We start from the raw sequence: 11,151 nt of genomic DNA, 5'->3' as shown, positions 1-11,151 counted from the left end.
AGTAAGAATACTTTCTAAACACTAGGGAAGTCTTCTGTGTGAGCAGCCAGGATAGTCTGACACAGAAGTTTAATTTTCACCCTTTGAGGGTAGGTTCCAGTTTAGAAAGTAGCTCAAGATGTCTGCTAAATGGGTCAAATGACCTAGCCTGGTAATCTCAAGATTCAAAGAAGAGGTGGACCTGGAAAGGAAAGAGCAGGGCCAATCTCAGGAAGCAGAACCAGCCAGCCTCCCAGCTGAGGAACACCCCCACCCACCCACCCACCCACCCAAACAGCTGGGTGCATTTGGTGAGTGCCCTATCTTGCTGTAGGGTTCACACACTACTGGGTTGGTAGCCATCTTTTCATTGACTTGACTCCTTCAGAGTGGCCCACCTGATCACTGAAGGGAGCCAGCCTGCAACTGCTGTAGATCTTAGGTCTGCTGTGGTGGAAATTTATTATTTCAGGACTTTTTAATCCTACTGTTAAGTTTAGAAAATTTCCAGACTTATGAGCCTGACCCCAAGGTCAAATCCAGAAAAGTCAAGTTTCCAGCCTCCCTTACAGCTAGAACACAGCCATTCCAATGGACTCTTGTGAGACTGATTCAGAAGTGAGCAACTTGAGGAAAGAAACTGAATGTGGGACCTGATTTCCTTGTAAGAATGGCAACAAAGCCAACTGCTTTCAAAATGGTCCTTGTGAGGTTGGGTCCCTGGCACAGAAGAGACACCACTGGGCTGGCAGCAGCAGTAGGCAAAAGCTTCCTCATCAGTTCTGTGGCGTGATATGGCCTGAGACACCTTTTCTGGTTTCTTCAGCCTCACAATAATTCTATGAGCTGCCCAATATCTTTTTCCTAAACTCCTTTTCTGATTTATCAATCAAACTATCTTCTGTTGTTAGCAACTAAAAACTGTAATATGAAAATAGGACCTGGAGGTTGTGACAATCAACAGAACCTCAAGGAAATGGGGAGTACCAGGAATTGGTTGTCTGGTCTGGCTGGGGCTGATGGCTCTGAACATCCAGATGCCTTAGGGGTGGGACTCCGGCAGCCAGTGACGCACCTGTAGTTACCTGGGATGAAATGCTCACTGTAGGCAAGCTTTGGGGATACCTGGTGGCCACACTCACAAAAGAATATGAAGGTCATGAGGCATCAAACACTGTGGGGTGAGTTGCTTCCATTCCTAGGAACCCAAAACCTCCAAATGACCTTGATTCCACCAAAGTTGCATGATCCTTGCCAGTCCTTCTGAGGCCAAGACTTACCTTTTCCAAGTCCATTCTAAGCTCATTCAGGCCCATTCTCAAACATCTCCCTTGGAATCTGAAAGGCCACAGGATCTTGTAGACTGGATTCTTCTGGGTGATCAGATTTCCTCCCCTTCCACCTCCTCTCCTCCCTGCCCTCCGTTTCCGCCAAGTTACAGTCACCAGGAAAAATGGTAAGACATTTATTGAGTCATCTACAGCAGTTTGACATCCTTGAAACCCCGGACAAGGTTGTGAGCACAGCATTAATGGGGCAGCAGGAGCAGTGAGGTCTGTGGGGCTTATCTTTATTGTGGGAGATGAAACCCAGGCGGACCTGGCTCCCACAAGTGAGCCTGGCGCCATGTCTGGGATGCCAGGGGCTCCCCCACTCCAGCCCTCACAGGCGCAAAGCTACAGAAGACAGACATAAGACAAGACACACACGGCCAAGCACAGATATGTCCCAGGACCTCGAGGTCAGGGAAAGGAGAAGGAATGGCCACATGGCCCACTTGAGGGATGTCCCAGATCCTTGAAGGATTCCCATGGGGGTGGCATGGAAACAGACATCACCCATGTGGAAGTATCCCCATCCCAACCACAAGAACAAATCAGCTGACGGAGATAAGCCTGGAATTCTGCATCCATCAGAGTCCCCTAGCCTCCCCCTCGCCCCCAGTGCTGGTGGTTTTACAAATGGGGCAAAGGTTAACCCAGGAAGGCTCAAAGCAGTTGATAAACAGCACAGAGTCCCTGTCAGGGGCCTCCACCCCAGTAACGAGTCCACACCCGGGCAGTTTCCAAAGCCCTTTCCCACAAAAGGGCATCTCGCTTCAGCCTCACCCCTGGCCTGTGGGGCAGACCACAAATCACGTCCTCCCACTTCTCAGATCAGGAAGCAGAGGCCCAGAGAGGCTCCACCTTGGAGCAGAGAGCAGGTGGTGAAGCCCAGGCCAGAACGCAGGTCACCCAGGCTACACTCACTCCATTGCTCCTCTGTAGTCTGGAGTCCTAATGACTTCTGTGGCCAGAGCCCTCTCCCACGCAGGCTGTCTGTTCTCTGTATGGAAGCTTGATCGAGGGTCTCCTTCTGGCTCACGTGCAGGGCTGGGCACATGGTGGCGGGCCCACTTCCTCTTTCATGTTGTAAAGCGCACTGGATCCCAACGTGGTGCAGGCGCCGAGCTAAGCCCACCTCCGGGTGTTTTCTCATCAGCCCAATGGGGAGCTCTCCAAGTCTCCTCCCAGCTCTAGGACTTGGAGAGTCTCCCAAATATAAAGGGGGAAGGTGTCAAGGCCAAGCAGTAGATCCGGCAAAGCTGGGAGAAGCCCAGGTCCCCCGGTCCCTGCTCAGGGTCCTCCAGCAGGGTTCCACGGTCACTGGGCTCAGGTAGGAGTTTATGATGACAAAGCACTCACTGCTTTCACTTTGGAGTGGCCTTGAGGGGGTCAAGGGTACTCAGAGTTACAAAGAGAGCCTCTTCCAGCTTTCCTTCCAGGAAGGGAAACGGTCAGATGAATGAGGTGAGCCAGTGCCCTCAGTGGGTGATGATGGACTCAAGCCTTGGTCCCGGCTCCAGCTCCCTGGCCCCATTCCCCAGAGAAGCCGGTTTGGGGAGGGGTGCGGGTTAGAGAAGGAATCACTGCAGACCAGCGCAGGTGTCAAGGAGGGTCACAGAGCTGCCCACTGAGACAGAGAATGTGGCCTGGCCTCAGGCATGATGGAGAGCCATGACGCCCGTAGTGCTGGGTACAACCAGAAAGCCACTGAAAGCCTGAATCCCAATCTCTGACCCCTCACAGGCTCCCTGACAGCCTCAGCATCACTGAGTCCCATTTCCCCCAGGGCTGGAGACTCTATCTTGACACTGCCTGTTCCATAGTGGGACAGTCGTGACAGAGGATGAGAGATTTCTTCATCCCAAGGAGCACTCAGCCTCCCCCGGGCGAGTTCAGTCCTTTAGGATTGCATAGAACAAGAATAACCCCCTTCCTGGTAGCGATCTCCTACAGACATGGAGTCGGACAGCTCTGCTCCTCTCCAGCCTAACCACTCCCAAGGCCCTCGAGCCCTCCTCACGCGACACGATTTATCCTTTCCTGCTCCAAATCCCACGATCCTTGCCCGAGGCCCATTCCCAGTAGATGGCTGGTGTTTAGACAGAGAAGTCCAGAGATGCTATGGGCTATACAATTCACCTAGTCTTACTGCCCATTTTACAGATTTGAAAACAAAGGGTCAGCGATGGAAGGGTTCTGCCCAGACCTCCTGCTATCTCTCCACTGCCTGTGGCCCTGAAGGCCAGCTGCCTAACCTCCTGGGACCTTCAGAACACATCGGATACATCTGCTCACAAGACTGCCAATAATCTGTTCAGAGAGAAAAACAAACCCACAAACCGCCAGGAACCTGGAAGCTCTATGAGGCAGCGGATCCAGGGCTCAGGCGGCAGCATAGCACACGGAGCTGGGGGATGGTTTTGTTTTTGCTGTTTCGTGATGATGTATGTATAAAGTCAAAGCCTCTTCTTCACAGTGAAGCAGACCTGCTGGTGGGGTCGAGAATGAGGAAGCGGGGCCCACAGCACTCGGGACAGTTCCTAGGATCTGGGCGTGGCCACTGCCCACCCAGTCATGGCACCCTGTCCTGGCTAGAGACATGGCTGGCTCTGCACCTCATGTCCAAGGCACCTGTCCAATTGTCCCCAGCCTGATCCTTCCCTCCAGCCCAGCAGCTTCCACCATGGTGTCCAAATGGAAGAGACAGAAGTCCCATTTCTAAGAAAGGGAAAATAAACAGCATTCCCCCTCCCTCCTCACATGCACAAACATATGCACTTCCAAACCTTATATGGTCCACATAACAAGAATGCATGTCCTGTTCCCTGCCTTCATCTTGAACTGGAGAATTACTGAAAGAGTGAGCCTACAGAAGCATTACAAGTCGCCTCATCTCACGAATGGGGAAACTGAGGCCCAGAACAGGGAGCACTGTGTACACAGTGTCAGCAGTCTGAGCCTGACAAGGCAGATTCCACATTTCTGAATCCCAGCCCATGGTTCCTTCCAAGCCACTCAGGCTCCCCAGCGGTGTCCAAAATGCAAGTTGCCCAGCACATTGGTAACCCATGGCTCCCAAACAGGACAAGGGGTATCACAAGGCCAGGTGCAGGATGGAAGGGCCATGGCCAGCCTGAGTCACCAAACACCCCTGGGGAAGAGCTCCCTTCCTCCCTCTGGCTTTGCCAAAGACCCAAGATCCACAGTGCTTCAGTGGCCAAGGACACAGGGCTCTGAACCAAGCAACTAAGCCCTTCTCCGGCCACTTGGAAGGCCTCTCCAGAAACAGTTCCCCCAAACGCCCCAGGCCCTTCCTCTTCATAAAACCAAGCAAAGCAACACTACCCCTTGACCCAAACTCCCCAGGAATTCCAGAACATGATCATGAGACGAGTCTACAAAAACACTTGGACAGGAACACTGAAAGCTGACAGGGAATGAAGTGGGCCCCACACATGGGCCATGGCACTCTAGCACTTCTCTCCACCTTTCCCTAACCTGGCTCTGCTCCATTTTAAATTCTGAGTTTGTGGTCCTGCAACTTGCGCTGTGGAGCCAGGATAGGTGTGGGGTGCAGTCACTGCTCCCATCAGCGGCTTCTGCTAACGGGCATGGTGGGCACGGCTTCCTCTCCCAACACCCCAGGACACCCTAGCATCCATGGTGATTCAATGTCAAGAGCACACAGAGGGAAGTCTTTGCAGAGGTCTTCAAGAGATTTCACGAGCTGGTGGCTGGGGCTCCTCATCGTCCATGGGGATCGGGGGTGAGGGCGAGCCCTGGGCCCTGGACTTGGGCACATGGAGGTTTAAGGTGGTTCAGCATTCACTGACATCACAGGAAGGTGGCTGGTTCATCTGAGTCATGGCTTTGACTTAAGGGCAATGGGGAGGAGGAGGGTTAGGGGCTCCATGTGGTACGCATGGTTGGGGAGCAGTTTCTCTGGGGCATCCATCTCTCACCTTCTGCAGCTGATGCCTGAGGGTCGGAGAGGCAGAAGAAAGGCTCCCATATGAACCCCACCCACCTTGAGTGAGGGGTAAAATGATTGGGATGGTGAGGGTCTTCTTGCACGGGACCTCCCAAACTCTTCCCATCTCCTTTCCAACCGCATTCACGTTTCTGGCTGTTAGTCATTTTTCTTGGGCCAAATAAAAAGCACCAGAACTTTCCCTGACCCATAGCCCCACACTCAAACTGAAGTCTCTGACTGGAAGAGCCCCAGAGCTGTCCCAGCGCCCTGACACCCAGAAGCTGGGCACCTGGACACCAAGATGTTGAGGGAGCATGAGGGAGCCTCAGGTCTGGCCTGCACTGAAGGACAATGGCCATCCAAGCTGGACCTCTGGCAGGCCTCAGGGACTGGGCCGGGCCTGAGAAGGGCCCCAGGGTGGCAAGCAGACTCAAGGAGTCCACATGGAGAGTCAGACACTGCAGGGGGCTGTCAGGCAGGCGCCACCCCAAACCCCCCAAAGCAAGGTGATCAGCCTCAGCTCACAAGGCCTCACACACAGGGTCAGGCAATCTCTGAGGCTGGTGGAGACAGGGCTGGGTAGAGCTGGGGACCTGCACCAGGTGAGCAGGGACACTGGGCAAAGGGTAGAGATGGGATCACTTTTCCAAATTTGAGGAGTATTTACACGTCTGGGGTCAGGGCCCAGGGGCCCACGGTGGGTGGGACCAGCACCCTGCACCCTTCTCCCCCCTCGGGGAGCCCAGCTGCCAGCCCAGGGCCTGCCCAAAGGGAGAGAAAAGGCACAGCATGCGTGGGCTGGTGCCCGCCTGCAGCCCCAACCTGTGTATGGAGGAGAGGAGCAGGAGGGGGGCTCAGGTGGCCAGGTTGTCAGCTGGGAGGCTGGACATGCGGATCTGGGAGCTGCTCTTGCTCAGGATGGAGAGCTGGGTGCCCCCGTTCACCCCACTGCTGGCCAGGGATGGGTGTCGGTGCTTGAAGTCCATGGTGAAGTAGCGGTTCACCTTCCAGCTCCGCCACTTCCGCTTGATCTCCGCCTGCACCTGCGGGGAGCAACTTGGGCCGTTACTCTGGACGGACATCCTCTCCTCTCCGACCTCATCCACCCACCTGCCCTCTCCTGGGGCCCTTCCCAGGGTGGCACTACCACCTCCAGCATCACCTCACTGACTCCCAAATTTCAGCTTGCAGCCCTGGAGTCATCAATGGGAAAGGCATGCCTCTGAGGGGCTGAGCTTGGCCCTTTTCCCAAGTCACTATCTGAGCAAGGCCCTCTAATGGCTTCTTGTCGTCTGTGAGCCTCTGTCCCGGCCCTTGGTGCTCTACCATCAGAGACCAGCCCAGAGGGTCTTTCAGGGAATCTTGAAAAAGCAGGCTCCCAGGAAGACAGATCAGGGCAAGGATCCCCACTCTCACTGACTAGCAACAGTGGCTACACATTAGAATCACCTGGAGAGCTTTAAAAATCCAGATGCCCGGGGGGAGGGGGAAAGGGACACATATATGGTGACAGATGGCAACCAGACTTTTGGTGGTGAACATGATGCATTCTATACAGAAGCTGAAATATGATGTACACTTGAAATTTATTTAATGTCATAAACCAATGGGACCTCAATTAAAAAAAATTGATGAATGGAAAAACAAAACGTGGTGTATATATATAATGGAATATTCTTCAGCCTTAAAAAGGAATGGAATTCTGATACGTGCTACAACGTGGATGAACCTTGAAGACATTATGCTAAGTGAAATAAGCCAGATACTAAAGTCCAGATTTTGCATGATTCTACTTATATGAGGTATCTAGAGTATTCAAATTTATAAGGACATAATACAGAACAGTGGTTCCCAGGGGCTGGGGGAAGGGAGAACGGGGAGTGATTCTTTAATGGGCACAGAGTTTTAGTTCAGGATGACAAAAAGTTTTAGTGATGTATAGTGGTGATGGTTGCACAACAATGTGAATGTACTTAAGGCCACTGCACTGTATGCATAAAAGTGGTTCAAATGGCAAATTTTATGTTACGTATATTTTATCGCAATAAAAAAATAAATAAATAAATAATTTGGAAAAAATGATAGAAAAAAAATCCAGAACAACTACATCAGAATCTCTGGGGTAAGGCGTCCATATATTTTAAAGCTTCCCCAAGATTTCAATGTGCCGTCAGGATTGAGATCCACTAAGTAAGGCACTGCTCTGGGTGAACACACCCCCATGTTGCTTTTAGCATGGTGTGTGCAGAGCATGCCCAGTTTCAGCCTCCATATGGCCCCTCAGGCCAGCCCCTTTGGGCAGTGCACAAACTGCATAAATGGCAGCAGTACCAGCACCCACCCCCTCCAGTTCTAGCTCCCACTTCCACCGTAGGTCCTTGACAAGCTCCATTACTCCCATTTCTTGTCTCTCCCAGCCACTCCCTGCAGGGCCCCGTCTGCCTCTCCTTATCTGTCCTTATCTGACCCTCTACAGGTTGTCAGGGCGATCACTGAGCCCACTCTTCTTGTTTCTTGCAGCCAAGAGCCAAGCACTAGCATGAGGACCCCTGCCCACTCTCTAAACCCATCTATCCACCCAGCCCCCACCCTTTTCTCAGGGCCTCTGTTCTGGGCTCTGCTCAAAAGTATCACCCTAACAGGCTAGAGCAGGAGGATCCAAGACCATGGCTCTGGAAACGGAGCATTACTAGAAGGTTCCAGGCCTCTCCCCAGGGTCTCTCCCAGGTCCCCACAGTCCCTACCCTACAGGCTGGACTGCTAGGGCAGTGCTGAACTTGGGCAGCTCCCTACTCAGCACACCTGCCCATCACAGCCTCATGATCTGCAGGTTCCACTCCCTGTGCCCTGCCCTTCCTCACTTTCTGTTCTTCTTCACTAAGGTGTGTCCTACAGTGAGAGCCCTCCCAGGCGGGTCTGTGCTCAGCAGCTGATGCCTGCATGGATGGAGCTCTGCTCCAGAGGCTGAGCCTCAGCTGCACAGCAGGCAAAGTGAGAGAGATTCTGGCAGTGGAGACTGTCAAGAGACCCCGGCACCACTGCCATCCCCCTCCTGGAGGTGCTGGGAGCCTGGCAAGGCCCCGGTCTGGGGAATAAGTCCTGAGTGGCCAGCAGGCCGAGCCCCTGTCTGCTCCCCACCAAGCCCCACCTCCATCACTAAGAAACCAGAGGGCCAGGGTCTTACCTCTCCATTCAGAAAACAGTAGAGCACAGCCACCACAAAGCCCTAGGGAGAGAGAGCAAACAACATGAGGATGTCAGCAAGGGACCTTCCACGCAGGGGGTGGATGGTGGCAGGGGCAAGGAGGGACACCAAGAAGCAGAAAAATGCAATGACCTGCATGGAGGGCACCTGCTCAAGAAACCGGGCTAAGATGCCACAAGTGGTGACACCCATGAAGACAAGTGGCTGGTGAGAGAGTCCCGTCCCACTGACACCCCTGGCTTTGCATCTCATGTTCCCTTGGTGAAATCCTTCCCATTCCCAAGGGCCAGCTCTACCCCACTTTCTACAAGAAGCCTTCTCTGAACGCCCCAGAATGTTCTCCGGGCTCCTCAACCAGTCTGCAGTCCCCCTGAGGGCAGCAGCCTCCAGGCCAGAACAGATCTGTGTCTTTATGCCCATCACCTCCCCACTCTGCCTTCCCTGGGCCAGACACTCTGGCACACAGCACACGCAGAACACCCCATGAATGAGCACTCGGCACAGAGTAGGTGTGTGGCTGTTCTACACACATTCTTCATATGTATTCTTTGCATTTAGAATTCTTGTGCTGAGACAGGAATCCAGAGCTCTGACTCCCAGGCGGGGGATTTGTCTATAAAACTCCCAGCCTCGTCAGGCTAAGAACCTGAACAGGTAAAATGGCCTTGAATTAAATCACAGGGGAGGAGAGACTCAAGTCAGATACACAGAGTTAACGTTCTGACCACCAAGGTCAAATACTCATCTAAACAGTTGGGTTAGGGAGAGGTGCTCCATCCTGGGGACACTCAAGGGAGCCACCCGCCTTCATTGACCCACTGGTGCTCCCATCTCTTCACTTACTCATCATGCATCCTCGTGCCAATTCACCAGCTCCTTCACTCACTCGTTTATAACCCCATCTGCTTACTCCTTCATGCACAGAGTCACTCATCCACCCACTCTCTCATTGCCTGGATCCCTTATTTATGTATCCGTTTGCTCATCCAGCCATTCAGCTCATTCAGCTCTCTGTGGCCAGGTCCTGGGTTGGGACCCCAACTTGGGTAAGACAGAGCTCCAGCTTTCACGGGGCACGTGGTCTACAGGCTGAAGTCAGGGAGTAAACACAGAGGTCTCTTGGGGGGCACTCGGCCCTCACCCAGGGCCGATGGTAAGGGATGGGGAGCTGCACCCAAGGGAGGCCTGGCTCAGGACACTGGACGCAGCAAAGGAAGATATCAGTGTCTTCTCACAGGGGTCCAGAGTGGAGAAGGCAGCAAGGGCTCTCCCAGCGCCCCACAATTCTAGTACACTTATTTCAGAGACAGAATCATGGAGACCAGCTCTGGGTTAAAGAAGTTTCTAGAACCACCAGCAGGTTAGGGGCCAGGGCCCTGGCTCCCTGTGAGTTTTGCCCTCTGCACGTGCCAGGCCTACCTGGAAGGAGCCCAGCCCCAGCTCAAACACGAGTCTCTCCCTCTTGCTGACATTCTCTGGGGAGAAGGCGAACACCGTGTAGTGGATTCCAAACAGCGGGATGAGTAGCAGGGTGGACCGGGCTAGCCGTCTGTCGGGAGAAAGCAAGACATCAGCTCCAGGGGCTGCCAGGCTTCATGCCAGAGCCATGGAGGGCAGAGAGCCCCAGTCCCAGCCCCCTGCTCTCCCCCTAAGCTGGGGCCCCTGTTCATGGACCCCCTCAGGACCCTCTCCCGAGGCGTGGGACCTGGGAGAGACAGTGGACGACAGAGCCCAGGCTTCCAGAACTCCCTGGGAGGTTCTGGGGGGACATCCCCCAGTATGCAGGGTGCCTATCCCTCTAGGCCACGTCAGTATCATGTACAACCACTGAACACGAACATGTGAGTATGTGACGTACAGAGACCCCTCGTGGGAGGTGCAAAGCCCTTGGGGAAAACGAAGTCAGAGAAAAACACAGGGATGGGATTAGGAAGGCTTGAGCGACGTGAGGGGTCCTCAAGCAACGTAAATATTCTCCTGCCCTGGAAGGAAGCTCCATGTGCCTGAAAAGAGTAGCCCCTAAGAGGCACAGAGAGAGTCGGCTCTTCTGAGTCTGGGGCTAGCCCAGGACACTCACGGAGAGTGGTGGGGAGGTGCTGACAACAGGGAGGCGGGGTGGGGGGCACAGTGGGTGGGCCACAGAGAGAGAGACTTGGGAGGGATCCTAGGAAGGACTTACTGACTCTGGGCATAAACGATCACCACCCAAGCACGAGGAACCTGCCACCCAGGAAACTGAGTCAAAGGGAGAGAAGGCTATCTGCTTGGGGGTGGGGCAGGCAGGGGAGAGAGGGCCAAAGGGACCTCTGCACCTCCTGAGGCCAGCTCTTCTGGGGTTCCTCTGCCTGCAACTGGCTCCGAGGCCCAGTAGGGTGGGGCTCTGTTCTGAGGGGGCAGGGACACAGAAGCCAGCTAAGACATTAAGAGTATGCACAGTGCATGCACTTGGGGGTCCTGCTCTGTTGGGAGGGGTGCACCCAGAGGGTCTCCAAGAGTGGGACCCCCTCTCTGCCCACCCCAGTACAATGGTCCCTTCTGGGTCTCCTCAAACAGCCAGCCCTGCCCTGCAGGTGAAGCCTGCCCCCTGGGCCCTCTGAATGGGCGCATGAGCGGAAGGGTCAGCCTCGCCCTCTCCCGGCAAAGCTTGGTCCACCGGGTGGACAGCTGGG

At 54.1% G+C, this 11,151-nt stretch overlaps 1 protein-coding gene across 26 annotated transcripts in view; it reads right to left on the bottom strand.

Annotated features, from left to right (window-relative positions):
- Window positions 1–1,428: 1,428 nt before the first annotated feature.
- Window positions 1,429–11,151, bottom strand: part of ADCYAP1R1 (ADCYAP receptor type I) — a 58,880-nt gene continuing 49,157 nt past the window's right edge. For 18 of the 26 annotated variants that reach the window (XM_070616184.1, XM_070616168.1, XM_070616182.1 and 15 more), the window contains 3 exons: window positions 9,902–10,031; window positions 8,462–8,503; window positions 1,429–6,320 (listed from right to left, as the gene is read on the bottom strand). In XM_070616184.1, coding sequence (XP_070472285.1) covers window positions 6,132–6,320; window positions 8,462–8,503; window positions 9,902–10,031 — 361 coding nt within the window. In that variant the 3' untranslated portion in view covers window positions 1,429–6,131. The remainder of the gene's footprint in view (window positions 6,321–8,461; window positions 8,504–9,901; window positions 10,032–11,151) is intronic. The other 8 variants (XM_070616176.1, XM_070616171.1, XM_070616186.1 and 5 more) reach the window with 1 other exon arrangement.

This window comes from Equus przewalskii, chromosome 4 (genome assembly GCF_037783145.1).
Source record: "Equus przewalskii isolate Varuska chromosome 4, EquPr2, whole genome shotgun sequence".
NCBI lineage: Eukaryota > Metazoa > Chordata > Mammalia > Perissodactyla > Equidae > Equus > Equus przewalskii.
This window is presented reverse-complemented; position numbering and strand designations above follow the sequence as displayed.